The sequence below is a fragment of the Actinia tenebrosa genome, unplaced genomic scaffold (assembly GCF_029948245.1).
Source record: "Actinia tenebrosa isolate PJP-AT-01 unplaced genomic scaffold, QUT_ActTen_1.0 PGA_scaffold6__47_contigs__length_16458017, whole genome shotgun sequence".
Classification (NCBI taxonomy): Eukaryota; Metazoa; Cnidaria; class Anthozoa; order Actiniaria; family Actiniidae; genus Actinia; species Actinia tenebrosa.
In genome coordinates this window covers 12,944,126-12,967,285 of record NW_028292583.1, presented here as the reverse complement: position 1 = coordinate 12,967,285, position 23,160 = coordinate 12,944,126, and the positions used below count along the sequence as shown (strand labels likewise).

The window sequence follows — 23,160 nt, the reverse complement described above, 5'->3', positions numbered from 1 at the left end:
AAGCAAGTATGGCAATAGGTGGAAAAGCTTCAAGGCAGCCTTGAATCGCATGTGGCAATCAAGGAACCGCGGCAGCCCCGTCCCCGAGTACTTGGAACTTCAAAACATAGATGAAGCAGCCGCGCGGGAAACCGTAGAGTGGGCAATGCAAGAGCTAACGCAGCGCTATTCCCGCTTCGATGCTGACGACGTAAGGCTCACAGAACGCGGAAACAAAGTCCTCATAAGCGTTCAAGACCTGAGATTTCCTGACAAAGACCGCTGGACGAAACCACAACCCCTCTTTGATGAGAATGGTGACGTTAGGGGTGACGTCTCAAGATTAAAAGGCTTCCAGCGTGCCACTAGAAGCCTGTTAGACCGGCTGGAAACCCTGAACGAAAAGGTTGCGCTAGAAAAGCGCGTCGAGGGACTACAAGAAACGTTGGAAGAAAGGGAAGCAGATTATATGCGACAAAACCGACTACTCCTCGATGCTCAAAAGAGAGAACTTAACGATAAAAACCAAAGAATAATAGAACTTAGAGAACAAACAGACAAAGCCCTACGCGATAGGGACCAAGCCCAAAAGGCCTTCGAACTTGCCCTGCAAGACCTAGACATAAGCAAGGAAGAAGCTAAGAACTTACGTACCACCATAGCTGGCTCTTTAGAGGAACGGCGGCGGTTGGTTGCCGAAATTAACACTAAGGAAGAACAAATCCGGCAAAGAGATCAGGCTATTGAAGATTTGGAGGGGCAAATAGAGCGGCAGCAGGAAGTAGTTGCGGACCTAACTCACACCGAAGAGGAAAGGGAAGCAGCACAAAGGGAATTAGAAGCCCTTCAGGAAAGAGTCGCGGAATTACAAGCGCAAAAGGAAAACCTGGAAAAAGAGCTGGGGCTTACCACCAAGGAAAAGGTAAAAAGAGCTCTGGTGAAGTATGGTATTCCGCTGGCATTTGCGGTTGCTATTTCGAGCGTAGTAGGAGTCATCCTATCCACGCTTAAGGCTACGGGCGCGGGCGTAAAGAAATTAGGCAGTGGGCTGACGGACTTGGGAAAAAAGATGGCAGCCGGTCTTCCTGGGCTGCTGGGTTCGGTTGTTTCCTTGGCACTTAGGGCCGGCGGAGAACTGCTAAAGTTTGTGGGGAATAACATTTGGATATTAGTCGTAGCTATTGGAGTGGTACTCCTGAAGAAGATGAAGGGTTAATCTTATCCTTGTATGTTATGTCGGGCTTATCGTCGTCGGGTGTCCGAGGCGTCCTCGACTGGGGATAAGTAAAGATAGTATTCGCACCGCCTTGATAATGCGGAACTAGTGGTATGGCGGTCATGGTGCTAATGGGCTTATGATTCCAAATAGCATCCGGTGGAGAAGGCCCCACAGTATTTATTCCTATGCGACCACGAGTTGCTATGGTCTTACCTCCATCGCTGGGACGAATTTGCAGCTTTGCATATTGGCAATTGGCTATCATATGAAAAGTCGCCGGCCTTTGATCTTCTCCGCTTACTGGAGGGGGCTCAGAGGAAAAATGAACTGGGTTCCTATTGTTAATTTTTTTTCTGTAAGGCAGTAATGGATGGTCATTCTCATCAACGATCCTAAACCCAGCATTGCACGAATACCCCGTATTAAGGCTAATAGTACACACAAGTAATCCCACGCCTCCAACCTTCACCCAAAGATCAGTGTCAAACCATTCATCATTTACGTACTCCTTCTCCTCTAAGTAATAAAGAAACCAATCTTCCTTTACATGTGGGTTCATATATTTCAGCAAACATAGTTTGCTTCTAGAGACTAAGCCCCGTAAAAGTGCTAATGGTCTTGTGGTTATAAGCCGTGTCTCTTTGATTTTCTATGCCATTCACGCAAACACTCCCATGCAGAATCGTCTACGCGTGTTTGCAGCTTTACCTTCCCATGGCAATCGGCGACCATGTGAAAAGTCCAAACCGATAGATTTTCCTCGCTGGCTGGGTTGGGCTCTACGGAAAAATGTACAGGCTCCCTGTTGCTCGTCTTCGCGCGCATAGGCTGCAGTATGCCATTCTCATCCAGGAACCTAAAGCCCACGTTGGCATGGCTGCTCGTGCCAATGCAAATACTACAAAGGATTAACTTCTTTCCTGAGTAGTTCAAATTCACGGACATGCCCGTGACATCAACCCAAGATGCCTGGTTGTATTTTTTCTCGCCTGTGTAAGTCGTATAAACACAATCTACTCCAGCTACGTAGGGGTTGTTCATCGCCATATATAATAGCTCAGACCAATGCTTGCAGCGGTTAAGCCGACCTTTAGTAAGTTATGGTCATATTCCTCGGTAACCTTCTTTACTGGTTTCTTTGGTTCGGGTTTTCCTACATGCGCCTTCTTCGATGGTTTTTCTACCTCTTTTTTTGGTTTCTCTACGAAGTGAGTAATGCCCTTGGTCATGTCAGAGTTCACGTCATTCACCCCAAACTTCATATCCTTAGTAGCTCGCTGCAGCTTGTTGTTATAACCCACAACGGAATTGGTGTTAATAACCAAATTACTTGGCATCAACCAACAACCAGGCGACAAAGCGTAATCCAGTCGCACTTTAGACTGCTGCACCGCCAATTGATATCTCTGCACCGATTTAGATATGTCATTTTCTATTATTGCAGACTCAAATAAAGTTAGGAATTCTTGTTGCGTTTCCTGTGAAGCGCCTTGGGATCCAACAATGGGGTTGCGGGTATTTACCTGCGCTCCCAGGATGCAGTACACGAATGCTTCAATGCTACGGTTAATCCTGGCTAGGTTCCTTAAACCTTTTCCTTTCATTAACACAAATGGATCCCAAGTGCCGGGGTAGTTCGTTTGAATTCTAGTAATTAATGAATTATTACCCTTATTACCACCCATATCACTGAACTCTAACTCATTACTTGGGTATTCCTGATGTCCGTAGTCAGCCGGCTTCTCACCATTGGCACCCCAAACGTAAACTATACCCAGCCCATGCGTCTTACCCTCCTTATAACGAAAGTCTTTTTGCTGTGGTTTGAACTCATTAATTAACCTTTCCAGGGCTGCGGCGTCATATCGGTTATTCATTGGATTAAATGCTCCATCTCCTGGTAGGGGTGCGTTAAGCTCCTTCAACAACCTCCTTACCGTAAAGGCAACGTGAAACTGCATAATTGGAATGCGAAACATGTCCGCGGCAACACCACAACCTTTAGTGGCAGCCCAAATAGCAAAGTCTAACTGCTGCGGCCAATACCGCATATTGGGCCCTGCTAACCATTCCCTGGCCTCTTTACCCGACGTATGCTTCAACATCGTATTCTTATAGATATTTCTTAGTATTACGTTAAATGATTGTTTACCCACTGAAATCTTCAGGTGCGTTACCAGCTTTTCGAAGTTGTTTACACCACCTTCAGCATCGTAAAATGGGTAATCTTCCGTAGTTAACAATAAGTTTCTAGGAAAATTAGGTGCTTTATGCTCGGGTTTTGGTGGCCTTTCTTTATGAACGGGGTGTACAATCGTCAATCGCTGCACCTGATCACCTACTTGCTCCAGCTTCGAATGTTTCAAATCCTCGTTGCTGTACATCCTAGAGCCGTTATAGTAAATCCCATCGGGTCTCCTTTCGAACTTACTAGGGTCTGCATGCGGAAACATCTTCCTAAAGGCCCTCCAGTTCCAGTAATCCCGGTTGTCGTGATGTGGCTGCTCCTCAATATCATTCCCAAAAGCGTCGTACATTAGTATATATAAGGGATGTTATACCTTCAGCACCTCAGTTGTACCCAGATGTTCCCAATTATCACACTACGGCACCAATAACGGATGCCGAAAACTTCAGGCTTAATAAAGCGAACTTAATCCTGGCTTACTTGGAAGGGCAGACAAAACACTACGAAAAAGTCCGAAAAAAGTACGTTAGAGCCCGGAGTACGCTACATAAGATTGCGATAACTTCAGGATCCATATCTGTTGTGTTAACGGGCTCTGGCGTTGCTACTTCGCTTACTGGGCCGGGAATAATCGTTGGAGTTCCTTTGGCCGGCGTTGGGGCAACCTCTGGTATTATTTCTGCTGTTGCTACGGGTATTATGAAAAAGCTATCCACGAAAATATCCAAGCATGACACGACAATAGCTCTGTCAAGGGCTAAAGTAAATACAATTACCGATCTTGTCTCAAAGGCTTTGCGTGACAGAAAGATAGACGACGTAGAATTCTCGCTTATTCTGGCCGAAGAAGACAAATACGAGAAATTAAAGTCGGACATAAGGAATAAAAAAACAGTCGTAAAAGATCTTTCCGAGGAATCTCGCAAAAAGATCTATCAAGAAGCGAAAGAAGAGCTTCAAAGAAAGCTTGCTCAGTAAACATCTGCTTCGAAAAGAGCGTGACAGGATTCTATTTACATATCGAACGTCAGTCTAGAAATTACGCGTAATATAAATTCAGTGAATTATTACGCGTAATATAAATTCAGTGAATTATTACGCGTAATATGAATTATTTGGCGAATTATTACGCGTAATATGAATTATTTGGCGAATTATTACGCGTAATATGAATTATTTGGCGAATTATTACGCGTAATATGAATTATTTGGCGAATTATTACGCGTAATATGTTATTGTCGCCTCGGAATCCATCCTAACAGGGGGTGGTTGGGGTCAATTTTGTAAAATATTTCGTAAATTACGTCAGGATAATAAGGAATATCCTTATCCAGCCGACAAAACATCCACTCGGCTTTTGTCATATCAGAAACCTCAGGAATAGACTTACCGGTAATTTCAGACAAAATGTAAGAGATGTCTTTGTAATATTTCCCTAGTCTTAATTTTTTCAGCGTTTTCCGTAGGCTTTGTGGCGTTGGTTCTTCTAAATGGTCTATGATTTTCTTCTTTACTTCGTTGTTTAAATATACCGGTCGATAACCTTGGATATGACTCATCCAGTCTCTGAAGTATTTTATTCTTTTGTATGGAGTCTTCTTACGACCTCCATTGGCGTAATACTGCTCTCTGGTAGCATTTGGTACGGCATTACGAATATTCTTACCACATTCGTAACACTGTGATGACGTGTCGTCTTCTATTTGCATTTTCTTACCACAACACCAAAAGGGTTCTGGCTTAGGTACGATAACTTTAGGTCTTAGACAAATTATGCAAAAGTCGTTAACGAACTTCTTACATTCGTGCATCGTATATATATCGTACATTTTTATAAACACTTATCTTTGATTCCCAACACAGCAGCAGTAAGGACTTATCGCGCGGCTTATTCCCGTTGCCGGCGCCTTCCTTAAACCGCCTGTAAAACCCGTAAATCTTTGACATTGACCGCGAGTCCCCCTTACTGCTGCTATCTGATTGGCATTACTCTCCATGAACTGGGACATAAACGTGGCTTCGAACACCGGGGACCACATTGATAGGATGCATTTGTGTACATGAAATTTGGTGTCCTCCAAAATAAGTACTACATCACTAAAGTGCCAAGGGGACGAAAACTCACGAGGGGTTTTATCGCTGATCGTCTCCACATCTTCCACATCGATATCATTTATGGTCGTCTCCATTTTGAAATCAGTTCTAGATAGGATGCCAATGCTACATGAAGAAGAAACAATAAAAGAAATGACACCAAAATCTAAAGGGAAAATGTAAATAATCCTGCATGCGATATGCAGAGATTCTAGTGAAGCTGATAATATCAATGATTCAAATCAGACTCTTGAAAACAAGAAAAATAAGTCAACAGTTAGAAGTAATTACTTCGATTATGGTCCTGATGTAGAAACACCAACTATGGAAAAAATAGAATTATCCAAGGGTTAGATTTATTGAACAGAAATATATTTTATTGTAAAAAAAAAATCTATAAATAAATAAATAAAATCTAAGAAAAATAAAAGAATGTAAGAATTTAAAATTTTATTTCCGGCCAAACACAACATGTGAACGAGGCTTGTTACGCATTTGACCTCGAAGCCAACCAGCCTTGAAGAGTTCCAAGAAATTAATTTATATTCGCGCAGGAAGCTTGTTATCAACCGTTTCAACTTGAAGCTTCGTCTACATTCCTTGTTTCCATTTTGGGTAAGTTGGTTTTGAAGTATTTGGATCGATTCTCTTATAATCAGTTTTTATGATTAAAATGGAAAGTATTCAAATACATATTCTTTGATAGTAGTTAGTTCATTAATGAATCATCCTAATCACTTGGTCGATCTCTAACCAGACCCACAAACCTTCAGATTTTATCGAACCCTAAAACATTCAATCTTTTGGCTGATCTAAGTTATAAATAAAAATAAATAAATAAAATAAATAAAGACTTTATTTCAACAGGGTAGCTCTTTCAGCAACTAGGCTGATATCCATAGGGGCCCTGCATATAAAACAATAAACTAATTACAAACTATAAAAATATATACTTCACTATATACAAACTAATTCTATGATAAAATCTGAAAAAATCCTAACTAATATTTATATAAAATTTAAATTTAAGAATAACATGTACCTAGAAAAAAAAACTATATGTTATATGTCTAAAAAAAAACGAAACTTTTAAGCTAAGTAATACTTTTTTAGGCGACTCTTAAAAATACTTAAAGATGAAATATCCTTAATATCTCTAGGTAATGTATTGAACATAAGAGATCCTGAATATTTAAACGTTTTCTTACCTAAACTTAAAAAGTTATGGCACGGGACGACAGAGCGTTATGTTTCAAAATCTTTGTCTATTGCGGATTCAATCAGATGATAAAAGTGTTTAAATCTCATTTACTTCTGCATCAAATGGTGGTCAAACTCTGACGTGCTGTCAACCAGAAAGAATTATATTAAAAACTTGCAATTGCTGGTTTTCAATCATTCCCACGGGGATGAAATAACAAAAGTCATGGCGGCCATGTTGGTTGATATGACAAAAGAATTCAATGACAACTCTTTTGTTAAATTCAACCAAGATGGCGGCTATAACGTCATGTACAAACGAGGCTGTTGAACATTCCGCACGAGACAGGTGTGAAACCATGCGGACCAAGCTATGTACTGTACTTGAGTCACGAGTTTTTGACTAATGGTCTTCGTCCAACAAACAACCAACAAACAACTCAACTAACAAACAACTCAACTCACATACAACACCGAGCTCGTCGGGACTCGAACCCGGGTCGCATTGATGAGAGGCAAGCGCTCACACCACTACACCGCCCGTGCTTCCCGCGAAAAATGATGACCATGTTACTAACTCAGTGTAAAATTTAAGCCATGCAGTAGTAGTTCCTGTACCTCTTGATGTTCCAATCCAGTTCACATCCAGTGTCGTTGGTCGCACAATGATACGTGTGCACCGGCAAGAGCACCCTATCAATGTATACTCTTGTATTCTTTATCCTGGGATTTTAAAGAGATTATCGTTACCATGGACACACGAAAGCACCAATAAAGTTGAATTACGTACAACTGTTCGTGATTTATTCTTGTCTGATACTGCAGAAGTTACTGCTGATGAGCCTGCGTAGCATGGCGGTTTCTTGTTGTTTTTGAGGGAGAGACCACAGACCTGCAAGCAACGCATGGCTAATTCATGATCGGAGACATAACATTAGCGCTTGAAAATTTATATATAAATGTTATGTCATCATTTTGACTATATATAACTATAGTAAGGAGATATATAGTCCTAGCGTGGCATTCGGTAAGTCATGCTTTTTTCCCCCACAAAATCAATAATTCACTGGTAACAATAACATCCTCCCATCCCCTCCCCCTGACAGGATAACATAAAAGTGCAACTGCTGGCTGCTGGGTTCTTGAAAGTTGCGCAATTAGTAGCTGATGTGCTGGATTTAAATTTAATAGCTCTCCAAAAGGATTGAAGTTATAAAAATAAATGAAATTGAAGAAAACTGAGATAAATATTTAATGCTCCTACTTCCGGCCAAACATAGCATGTGAACGAGGATGTTTGTAAACGACTTAAATAATACCAAGAAATTAAATTCTTATTTATACTTTATACAGTTTTGCTCAACTTTTACGACTCATTATGAAGCTTCGCTGTAGGCCGATATAATACGAAAACCCAAAGCTCATTCTATGCTCCTTGTTCTCATCAGTTGGGTAGGTTTTATTTTGAAGCCTTTGTATCGATTTGTTTTTGATTGATAACCCAAAGAAATATTTACGTAGTAGTTAGTACACAGCCGACTTTCTAAAGTTATTTGGTCGATCTCTAACCAGACCTAAAAACTTTCAACTTTTATTGAACTTAAGGGCTGATCAAAGTCATGGTACAGTAGACCGACCGATATGTCAGAAAGTACTGGATTACTTTTTTATCGTCCCCCCGTTTGTTGATTTTAAACTTTTATCTTCCGGGTCTAAAAGCGAAAAGACGTGCAGTGGCGGATCCAGGATTTTTCAAAGGGGGTTCCGTTTCTTAAACTGTGTATAATTCTCTTTTGTTTAGTCGATGTCTGACAAAAAAATTGGCTCTAATCACCTAATTTACTATAATAGTAAAGATGATACTGTCTAGCTATACATTCAGTGCAATAATCCACTTCAATAACGTACAAATCAATCAATTTCACGCACTTCAGAAGTATCTACGCCAGAAGTCTTTATTTAATTTTTGGTACAACTCCGTTCGAATTCACAGGCTTAGAATACGTACTGCGCACTCACACTATTTTGTCATAAGTGCAGTTTGGCTCGGTCATCTGGCACCTAGAAAATATTTACATCATTTCCCTTTAGATCTTTGTGTGATTTCTTTTATTGTTTCTTCATCATAGCATTGGCATCCTATCTAGAACTGATTTCAAAATGGAGACGACCATAAATGATATCGATGTGGAAGATGTGGAGACGATCAGCGAGAAAACCCCTCGTGAGTTTTCGTCCCCTTGGCACTTTAGTGATGTGGTACTTGTTGTGGAGGACACCAAATTTCATGTACACAAAAGCACCCTATCAATATGGTCCCCAGTGTTCGAAGCCATGTTTACGTCCCAGTTCAAAGAGCGTACTGCCAAAGAGATCCCGTTACCAGGAAAACGTGCTGATGAAGTCGAGCAATTCCTTAAAGTGATTTATTTTGATGATACAAAACAAAAAGTCACAGGTATATTGAGAGGGTCTCATTTAGTTAGGGCATTAGAGGACCTCAGAAGGGGGTAGGCAAAATTACCGATCTCATCCCCTACGATACTACTCTTCCCAGTAGACCGAGACAGTTGTAAATTATTTATGGCCTTGGTAATATGTTAACCGCATTTCAAATCGACCACGTGATTGACATATCGTACCACATGGACAGTTTTTTGCACCACGGGATTGAAATGCAGTCAAATTTTTATCACGTGGTGTAGAAACCTTGTCCACGTGGTACAACATTGAAATCACGTGGACGATTTGAAATGCAGTTGCGGTTAACATAACAGATGCTACCAAGGCCATAAAAAATTTACACCTGCCTCGGTTTAATGGGAAGAGTAGTAAACATAAATGAAAACTGCTGTCGTCCTTATTTAATGGATTTTATACGTCTTTTAAATTACTCAGAAACAAACTACAAGTTTCTGTTAGAACTTGCCAGAGAATATCAAGTGGATAAAGTCAAGTACTACTGTGGCCAGTATATGAAGCAGTGCATCAATGACCGAAACTGTCTTCATCGCTACAACACTGCTGACAGTTTTGGGCTTGAAGATGTCATGGAAAAATGTAATGAAGAAGCTCGATTTAAATCCTCAACTGATCTGGAGAAGAGTGCCGACTTTCTTGGACTGGGGTTTAAATCCAAGTTCAAACTCTGCATGGCAAGAATGAAAGAACTTGAGAAAGTATTAGGGAACTATGTTGAAATCTGTTCCGAGCTGGTCAGCGGTTATTATGAGGAATTATCAGTCAAGGTGCGAAGCGACATTACGAACTTCTGTGACAATCAGTCATCACATTCATCAGATTCCTCATTTAATTCGTTTGGCGGAGGCGTGCATCATGTTAAGAAGGATTTTGATTCCTCTTGCATGTTTTGCAGAAAGAGAATCGAGCGTTGTCAAAGCGACATTGACGCAGTGAGTGTCATACATTTCGATGATCTCTTCATCAAGCTGTATGACTTAGAACATGATGATAAGGTAGGAAGAATTGCAGAAAATATGAAGCGTTCCTAGAGCCACAGGGCCACAATTCAGATTTAAATAAGCTTAACTGAGTATCTTTACTAAATGTTCCTTAGACATTCTCCATTCACGAGAAGGCATGTTTAAGATTTAAAGATATATGGGGCAAATTTACAAACCGTTACACATCTTACAGTCTAGCTCTTATGACGCCAAAATGTGCGGTAAAGCATGGCTTTACAATGATGATGCTTTAATCATAACTTAAAGTTGATGGCAATGCAATACGCAGCTTTTTACGGCATTACGAAAAGTACCGTAAATTTGAATCTTCGCTGACTTTAAGTTTTACTGAACTTATATTTATTATTATGAGCTTATAAGTAAGCTCAAAATGCATGAATGAAACCATGATGGTCTTATTATATTCAGATTACTAACTGTAACAAAGCCATACAGTGCAGTAGTAGTTCACATGTTACTTGACGTTCCAATACAGTTCCGTTACTGTTCCAGCACACATCTAGTCTCCCTCACAGCCGTTTCAGTCTCGTATTATTCCCCTACGGTCCACAGTGTCGTTAGGAGTACTAAACGCATGCGCAAAAGAGCACCCTATCAATGAAGTCCCCTGTATTCTAAAGTCTTAGATTTCGTAGAGATCCTTTACCACGGAAACACGAAACGTACCAATAAAGTTGAAGCACTACAGTTATTGATTCATTCTTGTGCCAACACACGCAGGCTAACAGCTAATCTTAGCCATTGCGTTTTTGCTTGAAAGGCTAATTATAGATGTTATGTCATTATCTTGGTTATATATAAATAAAAGTCCACATATAGCCCGATGGTGGGATTCGGCCATGTTGTACTGTTTTGTTTTGTTTTTGTTTTTGATTCACTGGTCACCATGACAATTATGACATCCTCCCATCCCCTTCCCCTGACAGGATGACCTCAAAGTGCATGCAAGTGATGGGTTCTTGAAAGTTGCTCAATTAATAGCTGATGTGCTGGATTTAAATTTAACAGCTCTCCCCAAGGATCAACGAAGGCATTATTGCGTGTTTGCTTATTTTATTGTTAGTGTTGTTGTTTACAATATGATGACACAACGCCATATTTGTTAAGACGCTGGCCTTTTTTGCCATATCTGAAGGGGAATTTTCCGCGGGATCTGAGGCATTTAGTGTATTTTATTTCCTCGGCTGTGTTCCACAGTAGAGCTCCGATTTTATTGGTTCCTTTTTCCTGTTTCCCAGGTAACAAGTAACAAATGATGCTCAATTTTTTGCAGTATTTTTCAAAATCTCAGAAAATAATCTAGATGGCATAAAGGGTACCACATTGATATGGTGCTCTTCTGCACATGCATTTTGTGTACTCCAGCACAATATACCGGACCTTTTTTCGAATTGGTAAAATACCGCTGTGTTCCCTGACAACAGATTTATTTACGAGGGTTCCAGCCTCGTATCAGTATCTAAATATAATAATAACGGTAAAGTAAAGAATGCACAACTACGAAATCCAGTAAAAAAAAAAAACAAAGCGGGCGGCGGACTTTGCGAAAGTCTATTCCTCCCTGGAACACGTGAACTATTGAACCCTGCGAAAATGAATCTGCAGTCAAGGACACAGCGGTATTTTATTAATCCGAAAATGGTCTATTCTTGTCGTGAATCTCAAGAGATGTCAGTGTAGTAACGACTGCATGGCTTTATTAAGGCAATATGGACGGATAAAACTACTGTGTTTGTATTTTGAATTTAATGTTTGGGTTCAGGATCCGGAAGGATAGAGTTTTTCTATTTGATCATCATATTCTAAATCATACAAGTCAATGAAGAGATCATTGAAACCTAAGGCATTTATTGGAGCCAGGTCATCTAAATATCTATTGACCATTCTCTTTCTGCAATATTTGCAAGAAAAATCAATTTTTTTTCGACCTCCGTTTTCATTTTCGGAGTGAATGATACTGATGTGATACTCTATTAACACACTTGAAACGATCTTTTGGCACTTCGCTGGCGGCAAAAGACTCATTTAATTTCGAATAATATTCATGCATCACTGACCAGATCGGAACAGGTATAAACATACTTTGTCAACGCTTTTTCTAGTTCTTTTATCCTTGCCATGCAGAGCTTGAACTTGGATTCAAATCCCAGATCATTAAAGTCAGCACTCCCTTCAAGTTCATATGAGGGTTTAAAGCGAGCTTCTTCATTGCATTTTTCCATGACATCTTCAAATCCAAAACGTTCAGCAATTTTGTAGCGATGAAGACAGTTTCTTTTATTGATGCCCTGCTTCATATACTGGCCACAGTGTTGCAAGACTTTATCCATTTGGTATTCTCTGGCAAGTTCTAACAGAAACTCGTAGTTTGTTTCTGCGAAATAATTGAAAAGTTAGTATAGAATCCATCAAAAAATGGGGGATAGGCAATTGTGCCTACCCCCCTCTAAAGCTTAATAAGATTTCATTTACTTTTGACTTCTTGTTTTGCATCATCAGAATAAATGACCTTGAGCAATTGTTCCACTTCATTAGCACGTTTTCCTGGCAACGGGATCTCATTGGCAGTACGCTCTAAGAACTGAGACGTAAACATGGTCTGGAACACCGGAGACCACATTGACAGGGTGCTCCTGTGTACGTGGAATTTGGTGCCCTCAACATCAAGTACCACATCACTAAAGTGCCAAGGGGACGAAAACTTGTGAGGTGTATTTTCGTCAATAATCGTCTCAACACCTACCGCATCATTTCTGGTCGTGTCCATATTGGTATAGTCAATATTTGGTATATATATCGCAAGGCAATACTCTGAAAAAGATATAATGAGAGAAATCAAATGCACCAAAATCCAATAGCAAACGCGTGCGTTTGTTTTCCTATATTCCACTGGTCGTCGCGTGTAGAAAGATGTAGAAATATGTTTTCAAGCGGGGTGCTACTCCCGATCTTTCACATACATAACACTATCAACCAGGATTCCCACAGTAGTTTGCGGCTCAAATTCCAAATTTAAAAACTTCACCAAAATGGTCCCTTGTAAGGTCGGTAGGGGAAGTTATTATTTGAAAACTCTTTTTGCTCTTCTTTATATGATTTCTATTCAAAAGTACGGCGAAAGATGTCGTTCGTTCACTACAGGAAATCGTCTGCAGTGTCGTACAAATACTGCGCCTAAAATTACGTCAGCAACTGCGACAAAACGGACTCACTCTCCCTCGCGCGGGAACTATTCGATTCAAATCAACATCTCAACAAGCACCAGCGTTTAACGTCCACCCCTAAAACTAGTTGTGTCCTTCAAAACCAAATGAAAAAGTTCTCGATGGCCGGTACTTTTTATGATTTTAGGATTTTACTTAGATAATAAGTAAAAGATGGATACGTACAGTTTAATCAACTCGCGAGGCGCGTGCCTAACCGTCCTTGACCACGATCAAGTTCACAGTTTCTACCAGTGTCTATGACCGCAAGTGCTTTATAACTCTACTGATCTGATGGTTATAAACTTGCACTAGCTATACTATGAAAATAAAGCTATTATACATTTAACTTTGGAGATGAAGGATTTTAGAATGTAACGTCCCGTCTGTCGGTTGACCTCGCTGTTGATGAATGATCGTTGCCGGTTCGTTTGCTTTGCACACCAGGGACGGAAATACGTCATTGACCGGAAGTAACTAAATTTAACTCGCAAACAAAATCAAAAAATACATTTTAAAACTATGCACAGACAGCCCAATCTCTTGTTCTGTGGTGTTGTAGCATTCGAATATTAACGGTAATATTTCGCAGCGCGTAAAATTAGTAGTTTTAAGCTAGAATAAAAACGACTTTTCTTGATAGCTTGTTGTATCTTTAGTAGGAGAACGAAAAAAAACGATAACTCCGTAAATACGCACCAAACTGGCTTCAAAATCAGCAAAACATCAAAACATACAAAAACTATCAAGGAACGTCGTTCGTTATATAATAAATAAATATTATTATTATTATTTATTCTTGTTTGCTAGCGAGAAAGTCTCAGTCTTTAGGCGGGATTCCTGTGGAAAACAGGTCGAAAGAAGACTGAAACCGAAATCCTGCCTTCACAATAATAAACCTACTTGGTCAGTGAGAGGCGAAGAACAGTGTTGATTTGTTGCTCGTTTTTTTGCCAGGAAGGAGCTTGAAAATCACTGATCTTTCTATAGGAACGTAAGTATTTCTAGTTTTATCAATTCACTTATTCATACTATAAGACGTCTTGTCGGTAAGAAATCGATATTCGGAGTCTCTTATGATGTTACTTCGTTGATGCTTGTTTTGTTTGTAAGAGTAGATCCAAACGATATTAGTTTCAAGACCTATAAACCTATATGTCCGTCGGCAATCGAACCAGATCTCACTCGAATAACGAGGAAATTCCTTCCAAGTCGCAAAATAACGAAGGTTCGATTCTTGGTTGGTTTTAACTTGGAGTTTATTGGAATTCAAAATTTCTTCGAATTTGCAAGTCTCCAAAAGTCTCCCACTTCCGGTTTCAGTTTACGATCTCAAAAACTCCCCTAAGTTTCAGGCTATTCTCTTCAGTTCTCGTGAATGTTATTTTGGAGCCATCGACTGGTAGTACTGGCTTTTAGCAGTTTTCTTTATATATCTCAGGTAGCACGAGTGCTGATCACATGTTTAACTCTCGTAAAGCCTCGACGACTGAGGATGCAGGGCTTTTGAAAGAATCATTGGATTTTTCTTCACCTTGGCACTTTAGTGATGTGGTACTTATCATGGAGGACACCAAATTCCACGTACACAAGAGCACCCTATCAATGTGGTCCCCGGTGTTCGAAGCCATGTTTACGTCCCAGTTCATGGAGAGTAATGCCAAAGAAATCCCGTTGCCAGGGAAACGTGCTGAGGAAGTGAAGGAGTTACTTCACGTGATTTACTCAAGTTGGTCAAAACCAAAAATAACAGGTGAATTTTTTACTGCTTAATATAACATGCTGCCCAACTTAAAATGTTCGTTAGTCCTGGATGGCTCCGTGATAAACTCATCTGTGTTATGGTAGTGTGTTTCTGTTCTTAGGGAGCATGTTACGTCATAGCCAACATGTTGGTTAACTTACAAAGCATTCTGCTGTAGCTTCTGTTGTAAGATCAATCAACATGGCGGCTGTTTCATTGTCACGTGGTTGCACCAAGAATGGGGCTGGCTGGGAAGGGCTACTCACTATTATGCAAGAGCTGAAGGGACTATTTTTTTGTTGACTAATTTTGTTGACAATATAGAGATATATTAGAGCGATTTTATTTGGCCCATGAAGCGAAGTCAGTGTATAATTAGTTACTACACAAAAGAAAAAAATGGAATTAGTGTCGGTTTTACTGTGCATAGACCCTTTTCAAGTTCCAAATTACTGCTGTGTTTCTGGATTACAGACTCATTTACTCAGGCTTAGCCTCGATTTTGTGAAAAATATTCACGTATTTCAGTCAAGGTCCATCAAGTTTCAAAGTGTTTGTATTGTTGCAGTTATGCATTCTTTACTTTACTGTTGGTAATTGTGAATATTTAAACTCTGATTCGAGGCTAAGCCTGAGTAAATGAGTCTGTAATCAAGAAGCACAGCAGTAATTTGGAACTCGAAAAGGGTCTATTAGGTTGACTATTCTTCCACAGGCAAAGTAAAGCTGAATCATTCTATATTTTTTATATTTTATTTAATGAAAAACGAAATTATACTAAAACCATTGGCCTTTTGGGCAGAGAGAGAAAATCAAATGAAAAGAGAGGATATTTTGGTCTTATTTGAGATCCTATTACTAGTCGTAGCATAATAATAATAATAATAATAATAATAATAATAATAATAATAATAATAATGATGATAAGTATATGTAATAGGACTCCATACTGTCCAATTAAGAAATAATTGGACAAGGAAAATTCTGAGGACTGACAAAATTGGATGAGGCCATAGGCCAAGTCCAATTTTGGCAGTCAGAGGAAGTTTTCAAGTCTAATTATTTCTTGATTGGGGAGCATGAAATCCCATTACCTATTAATTATATAGCTGCCTAATTAATCTCATATCAACATGACCTGTCCAATTAAGAAAATAATTAGACAGTTACCTATATGGGATTAATGAGAAGCTGTATAATTATAATAATAATATATGTACAAATTACTTATTCATTGATAAAAACATATTTGTAAAATATAAAAAACAATTAATTTTTTTTTTAAATTAATATATTTAAAAGTTAATCTAAGTAGAAGACTTAATGGCTCCTTGGACAGTGTCAATGTCAATATCACAGTTATGTACATCATAAGGTGTTCGCCTTTTTGTTCTTGAACCTCTCAAATATAAAAGGGCAGAACGCAGAAGAGCAAATGATGTGCTGGCACGAATCCAAGAGATTGTTTTTGCGTATTGTTCTCCTTTTTGTGTGATATCTTGTCGGCCAAATGACTATGATATGCGTGGCACTCGTTACCCATCCTCCCTGTAGTCGTAAATACCAATTGTGTAAATGAGCCATGCTCGATGTCTATAACTCTCCTTGAGTATTGGCGCTTTTTCTCGTTTTCATGTAGTCGATATATCTGTTGTGGTTCTAGTTCACGGTACGATTTGGCATTGGGGTGACATACCCTCACGTCAAAGAAGACCGGACGTTGGCCGAACGCTTATGTATATTGAGTCTTGCGTCTTGTGCTTTATTTGATCCTCTGCTAAGTTCTTCTCCTGAGATGTCTTGGAGGACCGGTTCAACTTGAACATCACTACACACCATACTTAGCAGCTCAGCTTCAAGGTCACGTAACTCGTTATGGCGCTGAATGATAAAGCTACCTCTCTTACAGGTCATAGCATGGTCAATTGTAAAAGATTCGAATAATTATGATAACAATAATAATGATAATAATAGTAATAATAATAAAAATGGTTTCTAGGTGGAGCATATGGGACTGGTTAGCCACTTTGATGACATATTTCTTAACCTAGATAGTTTTTTTCCCCCATTAGATGAAAACTACCAGTTTCTCCTTCAACTCGCCGACGAATACCAGATGGATCGAGTAAAGAGGTTATGCAGCGAGTTCCTGGTAAATAAAATTGAAGTATCAAATTGCCTTGAATTCTTCAAACTTGCTGAACAGTTTGGCCTTGATGACGTAACAGAAAAGTGTTACCAGGAAGTTCGTTACAACTCGTCTGCTGATCTGGAAGGTTCAGAGCACTTTGTTGGTTTTGAACCTGAAGTTAAAGTCGATATCTGCATGAGGGTTATCAAAGAACTGGAGAAAACCCTGCGAGAGTATGTGAAGACTTGCTCTGGTCTGGTGCAGAAAGTGTATAAAAACGTCTATGAGAGCTTTTATACCCCACTATTTAGCAACAGCAATACAAAGTCACCATCGTACAGCAATACACAGCAGTACAAAGACCCCAGCGAGCATATAAAAGTACATGATGGACTCCAAAATCAATTTCAAACAGAATTAGCTAAGGCTAAAATAAGTGATGGATACAGTTCTCTTAATCCAAAGGATTATAATACCAAATACTTTGAGTTTTCATGTAGTTTATGTCTGAAGCAAGTTCAGGCAATACCCTGGAATAACAGCAATAAGTATAGTATCCTAAAGGCACCGTTAAACAAATTATATGCGTTACAACAAAATAACAAAATAGTAAAGATGGCTGATAAATGGAAGGAAAACTTTTCTAATCCATTCGGCTTTCAGCGCGGTTTTACCTTTGGAAAATTGTAAACAAACAAATAAATGATTTTTCGAAGAACGTCACACAGTAGTTTTGTTTTCAGGAAAGCTACTCATATATCGGAAACGTCGCTGGTAACTTCACGCTATTGCCAACAACATTGTAGGTCGTGAAACTTGTAGCGAGCAACGATTTATGCAATTGAGTTAAAGACGTTGCATGCGGCGTTGCGTCAGGGACCGCGGAGGCGGAGGGGCTGGTAATGCTATAGCACTACCACTACTACTAGTCTCTTAGTATTTATTAATTATAGCCCTATCAGTACCATACTAGTCTCTTATATAGCCCCTCCACTTTTTAGGGTGCTCCACGGTCCTTGTGCGCATGCACAACTACCAGAGTTGCAACGGGCCCGATACGGTTTTTCAAATCTTACTTGGATATCTAAGTTTGTAATTTTTTTAGGTCTTAGCTTCTTTTTGCGTAAGTCCGTCAGCCATGAGGCGATAAGAAATCAAACCACTCACCCAGTTAAATCGTAGATAGCGGCATTAGAAGTGGTCAAGCTCATCGTAATCACTTCATACTATCGACTGATAGAACAACAAGAAGCCTGATACGGTGACGAGACCATGGCCTTTGCATGAGAACAAATGGATATGCTGCAATATGAACTGTGTTGTGAAGAACACATATTTATTTAGTTCTGTTTCGTTGATCAGTCTTATGAATGTACAATGCTGTTGTATTACAACTAGATATATAGTTATGACCATTAAAAAAGGGTAAATTTTAAACCGTGAAAAGATGAAAAAACGTACTGACGTTTCGGACGCTAGTCCTTCGTAGGAGTAAGTACTCCGGAGTACTCCTACGAAGCCCGGGGGGGGGGGGGGGTACTCCCCTATATTTGCTATACGGGTATGTGCCGCCCTATAGGGTATGGTTTTACGGCTTTTGGGTCTGGGGTAGGGTATCATTTTTTGACATTTTGTCTGGGATAGGGTATCAGATTAGTCTGGGATAGGGTTAACGATTTGGTCATTTTTGTCTGGCGAATAGGCTACGCTTTCTGCCAGCACAAAAACAATAAAAAACGTTAGTAAATATTGTTTGCAATCTATTGAAAAACCGTCTTTTCCGTCTTTTAGTCTGGGATAGGGTGTACAATTCTTAGTTTTAGTCTGGGGTAGGGTATGTAAAATCAAAATTTTAGGTCTGGGATAGGGTCAGGGTTTTGAGGTCCTGGCGGCACACCCCTACCCAAGTTGGGGTGGTAGTACCCCCCTGGGCTACGAAGGACTAGCGTCCGAAACGTCAGTAAGTTTTTTCATCTTTTCACTGTGTAAAATTTACCCTTTTATCATTACTGTTTCATTAGAAACACCGACGCAGCTCACTCTAGTTTTTAGCTAGTTATATCTTCAAGGAATATATTAGTTTAAAATTAAAATTTAGATTATAAAGCACTTTCGATATTTGATTGGTCGTTTGACTGACACAGACAGACAGACACTGGATATGTAAGGTAACGCATGCCATACTAGTGAGTAGGTCACTGTTAAACTAAAAGAAAGTCTACATTCACTGGAGAATTCGAACAAGTATAGAAAATATAGTCATCCGTGAGGTTGCAAGAGATGACTGACCAGGAATGCAATTTAGAAATGCGAAGAATGCGTTACGGTTGACGGTTGACCCCAGACTTGCAGGTCACGTAACACAACACTGTTTAATAACTGGAGGGTGGTTTTCTTGAGAGACAGCGAGTCTTTCTCTTCAAACCGTCAGATTGGTTAACGACACACATCAGCACTCTAGTTACCCAAGAGTTACTGACATCAATTTTCTCTGCAAAATTTTAGTCTAATATTGACTGATTTTATTCTATTATAACACATCTGTGCTTTGTTAAGATGCTTCAGACAGGCTGTTTAGATCTCGAAAACAGCTCCCATCGTGTCAAGGGACTCAGTGTTATTTTCTGTTCGTTCCTTTGTTTGTTTAACTGTCTACTGTTGTATTTTGGGCGGGATTCCTGTGTTAATTAAGTCCGCGAAAGAAGACTGAGGCTTACTTCACGATAGCGAAGAGTGTTGATTTGATGCTCGTTGTTCTGCCAGAAAAGAAGCTCAAAAATCACTGATCTTTCTATAGGAACGTAAGTATTTCTAGTTTTATTAATTCACTTATTCATACTATAAACCAGAAGACGTCTTGTCGGTAAGAAATCGATATTTATAGGTATCGATACATCAGATACTGGAGGACGACCAAAGCGGCGTTGGTCGAAAATTCTGGTAAATGATTCTTGTGATCTAAAGCTTAAAATCGTTATCAATTCTATATCCCAACACAGTTGAATATGCATAAAACTCTTGATAAACCTATTTATAAGTGCAATCGAACCAGATCTTACTCGAATAACGAGGAAAATCACATCATATATAACGAAGGTTTCTTAGTTGTTTTTTTTAATAGTTTCAGTTCTTGGAATTTGCAAGTCTCGCACTTCCGGTTTCAGATTACGGTGGCTCTAAAGATACATCGCACTTGGCATTTCCTTGCCTATTCCCATTCTTGTCATCAGTTTCATATTAAAAACTTCTAAAAACAAACATCTTATTCGTATTCCCTTCCTCAATAAATTATTAACGGTCCCTTAACAGTTTTATTTATCTATCCGTTAGATAGTGCGAAATGGAAGCTAGCACGAGTGCTGATCAAGAGTCTACCTCTGAAACCTTGATGATTGAGAATGTAGTGCTTAATGAAGAATCATCTTTGGATTTTTCGTCCCCTTGGCACTTTAGTGATGTGGTACTTGTTGTGGAGGACACCAAGTTCCATGTACACAAATGCATCTTATCAATGTGGTCCCCGGTATTCCGTACAATGTTTACGTCCCAGTTTATGGAGAGTAACGCCAAAGAGATCCCGTTACCAGGGAAACATTCTGACGAAATGGAAGTGTTGTTGAAACATATCTACTCATCCGGGACAAAGGCGACAGTTACAGGTGAAGAATGTATTAGCTAGTTTGCAAAGGTAGAATAGGCCCTTTGCAGCTCAGTAATCACGTGCTGATTAATACACTGAGAGCAAATGAATGAACATTTTGATTCCCATGGGTGAAATATACTGGTGAGCAAACACACTTTCTACAACCTGTTTTGAGAGGTCGTAATAAAACTGCATTTCGTGACACACTGGTTACACATGTTTTCATTCAGTTCTTTACAAGTAGCTAAAATGAATCACCAATTTCAAATAAAATAAAAGATTTGGCTCACCAGTACAGACACGTGACCGTTAACTGCAAAGGGCCTATTACCAAAACGTGTGCTGCCCCCCTCCCCTCCCCTTACATATTACGCAAACATTCCCCAAATATCTAACTTAACTACGATACTGTATCTGATTGTTTCATCAGAGGAAAACTACCAGTTTCTCCTTCAACTCGCCGACGAATACCAGATGGATCGAGTAAAGTGGTCGTGCAGCGAGTTCCTGGTCAATAAAATTGAAGTATCAAATTGCCTTGAGTTCTTCAAACTTGCTGAAAAGTTTGGCCTCGATGACGTCACGGATGAGTGTTATGAAGAAGTCCAATACAATTCGTCTGCTGATCTGGAAGGTTCAGAGCACTTTAATGGTTTTGAACCTGAATTGAAGATTGATATCTGCATGAGGGTCATCAAAGAACTGGAGAGAACCCTGCGAGAGTATGTGAAGACTTGCTCTGGTCTGGTGCAGAAGGTTTATAAAAACGTCTATGAGAGTTTTTACTGCGGCACTCAACAGATTGCAACTTCTAGTTATAGATATTCCAATGTACCGCAACATACACCAAGCAAGGAGAAACATATACAAAAACACAGAGAACTACAAACTAAATTAAAAACATCGTTAGCTGAAGAAAAGTTGGCAGGAGGAAGTAGTTCTCTTAATCTTAAGGATTATAATACCAAGTTCTTCGAGTTTTCATGTAGTTATTGCATAAAAAGAGTCAACCTAGCGACAGATTGGGATAAAAATGCGAGTTACAGTATCCTAAAAGAACCAGTAGATGAGTTATATGATTTACAACAAAATAACAAAGTAGCTGCAAGAGAAGCGAAGAAGATTATGGTTGATAAACCAAAAGAACAGAAAAGCGATTACCCACCTACGTGTTTTAGTCAGCGGTACACGCAAAAGTCGCATTCTATTAGCTGATAACATCAAGCCTTTGCCAGTAATGTTGTACAAAATCTCTATACTAGTTTTATAGCGTGTTGCAATGGCTGACCGACAGTGCGATAGTCACTCTAGGAACAACTGATTACCGGATTAAGTCTCTAGAGGAACCAGTAAAAAACATATTCGTAAATAATGAAAAGGTAAATTATACACCGTGAAAAGATGAAAAAACTTACTGACGTTTCGGACGCTAGTCCTTCGTCGGAGTAAAAGAGAAAGAAGTGGTAGAAAGGAGTGTATATATGATAGAATAAGACAAAAGAAACCAATGAGAGCAAGGTAGGCAAGGAAACAAAAACAAACAATCAAAACACAAAAGAAAAGGTTAGTTGAAAATAAAGCGTTCATTAATCCCGTTGGGACTAAGAGTGCCCAATAGGTGAATAAGCCGCATTTCTTTGGTCTTGCGACAATCATTGTTGCCGTTTCTTAACCTTTTCATCATTACTGTTTCATTAGAAACACCGACGCAGCTCACACTAGTTTTTAGCTAGTTATATCTTCTTATTCGTAAATAATGTAAGCAATACTAAATTAATCGTAATCAATGGCTTTAGACACGTGGTCAACATTTCTGGCCACAGTCATTGCATAAGATTTTATTTCAAAGAATGTCACATGTAACAACTTTTCCCATTTGCATCAACGATGTTGCATGCAGCATTGCGCACAACCATTGCAATGCTTGTTCGGGTCATTAGTTAGCTCTTCAAACTCTAGTTGGATTACTTCATTTTTTGTGTTCTGTTAGAGCCACCTTATAATCATCAATAGGACTGATATAAAGCCATTATGACTTTGCGATTTTGCTCTCGACAGGTAAAACATAAAACTTGAATTAGAATTGAGCATATGTGAACAAATACATGCAAGTGTTTAGTATTAAACCAGAACAATTCTTCGGTCCTGTTTTCTTCAGTTTTTTTATGAATACAAGAGTTTTATTGTAGAAAAACCTAGTTAAACCATTAAAATTTACTCAAACAAGCGGTTTCTGTTTTTTCAATACAATACAATACAATACAATACAATTT

At 39.3% G+C, this 23,160-nt stretch overlaps 4 protein-coding genes across 7 annotated transcripts; 3 read left to right on the top strand and 1 right to left on the bottom strand.

Moving 5' to 3' along the window:
- Positions 1 to 6,024: 6,024 nt before the first annotated feature.
- On the top strand, positions 6,025 to 11,004 carry LOC148906119 (kelch-like protein 2). 2 transcript variants are annotated; one of them, XM_089039293.1, is made up of 4 exons: positions 6,025 to 6,096; positions 8,035 to 8,133; positions 8,811 to 9,139; positions 9,580 to 11,004. In XM_089039293.1, the coding sequence occupies exons 3-4, from the start codon at positions 8,842 to 8,844 to the stop codon at positions 10,191 to 10,193; spliced, it is 912 nt and encodes a 303-aa protein (XP_088895419.1). In that variant the 5' UTR covers positions 6,025 to 6,096; positions 8,035 to 8,133; positions 8,811 to 8,841; the 3' UTR covers positions 10,194 to 11,004. The 2 variants fall into 2 exon arrangements, with proteins under 2 accessions (XP_088895419.1, XP_088895420.1); XM_089039294.1 differs by lacking the exon at positions 8,035 to 8,133.
- Positions 11,005 to 11,843: 839 nt separating this feature from the next.
- LOC116301496 (kelch repeat and BTB domain-containing protein 8-like) lies at positions 11,844 to 13,147 on the bottom strand. The gene is made up of 2 exons (XM_089039295.1): positions 12,639 to 13,147; positions 11,844 to 12,540 (listed from the first exon to the last, which is right to left on the bottom strand). The coding sequence occupies exons 1-2, from the start codon at positions 12,931 to 12,933 to the stop codon at positions 12,209 to 12,211; spliced, it is 627 nt and encodes a 208-aa protein (XP_088895421.1). The 5' UTR covers positions 12,934 to 13,147; the 3' UTR covers positions 11,844 to 12,208.
- A 1,100-nt stretch (positions 13,148 to 14,247) lies between these two features.
- LOC116301482 (kelch repeat and BTB domain-containing protein 2-like) lies at positions 14,248 to 17,967 on the top strand. Its single transcript, XM_089038686.1, has 3 exons — positions 14,248 to 14,363; positions 14,811 to 15,122; positions 17,186 to 17,967. Exons 2-3 carry the CDS (start codon positions 14,831 to 14,833, stop codon positions 17,932 to 17,934), a joined length of 1,041 nt encoding a protein of 346 aa, XP_088894812.1. The 5' UTR covers positions 14,248 to 14,363; positions 14,811 to 14,830; the 3' UTR covers positions 17,935 to 17,967.
- A 1,970-nt stretch (positions 17,968 to 19,937) lies between these two features.
- On the top strand, positions 19,938 to 23,113 carry LOC116301483 (uncharacterized). Of its 3 annotated transcripts, none has more exons than XM_031710554.2 (3): positions 19,938 to 20,045; positions 20,575 to 20,903; positions 21,318 to 23,113. In XM_031710554.2, the coding sequence occupies exons 2-3, from the start codon at positions 20,585 to 20,587 to the stop codon at positions 22,100 to 22,102; spliced, it is 1,104 nt and encodes a 367-aa protein (XP_031566414.2). In that variant the 5' UTR covers positions 19,938 to 20,045; positions 20,575 to 20,584; the 3' UTR covers positions 22,103 to 23,113. The 3 variants fall into 3 exon arrangements, with proteins under 3 accessions (XP_031566414.2, XP_088894811.1, XP_088894810.1); XM_089038685.1 differs by having other exon boundaries at positions 19,941 to 20,045; positions 20,579 to 20,903; XM_089038684.1 differs by having other exon boundaries at positions 19,941 to 20,049; positions 20,579 to 20,903.
- The last annotated feature ends 47 nt before the right edge of the window (positions 23,114 to 23,160 follow it).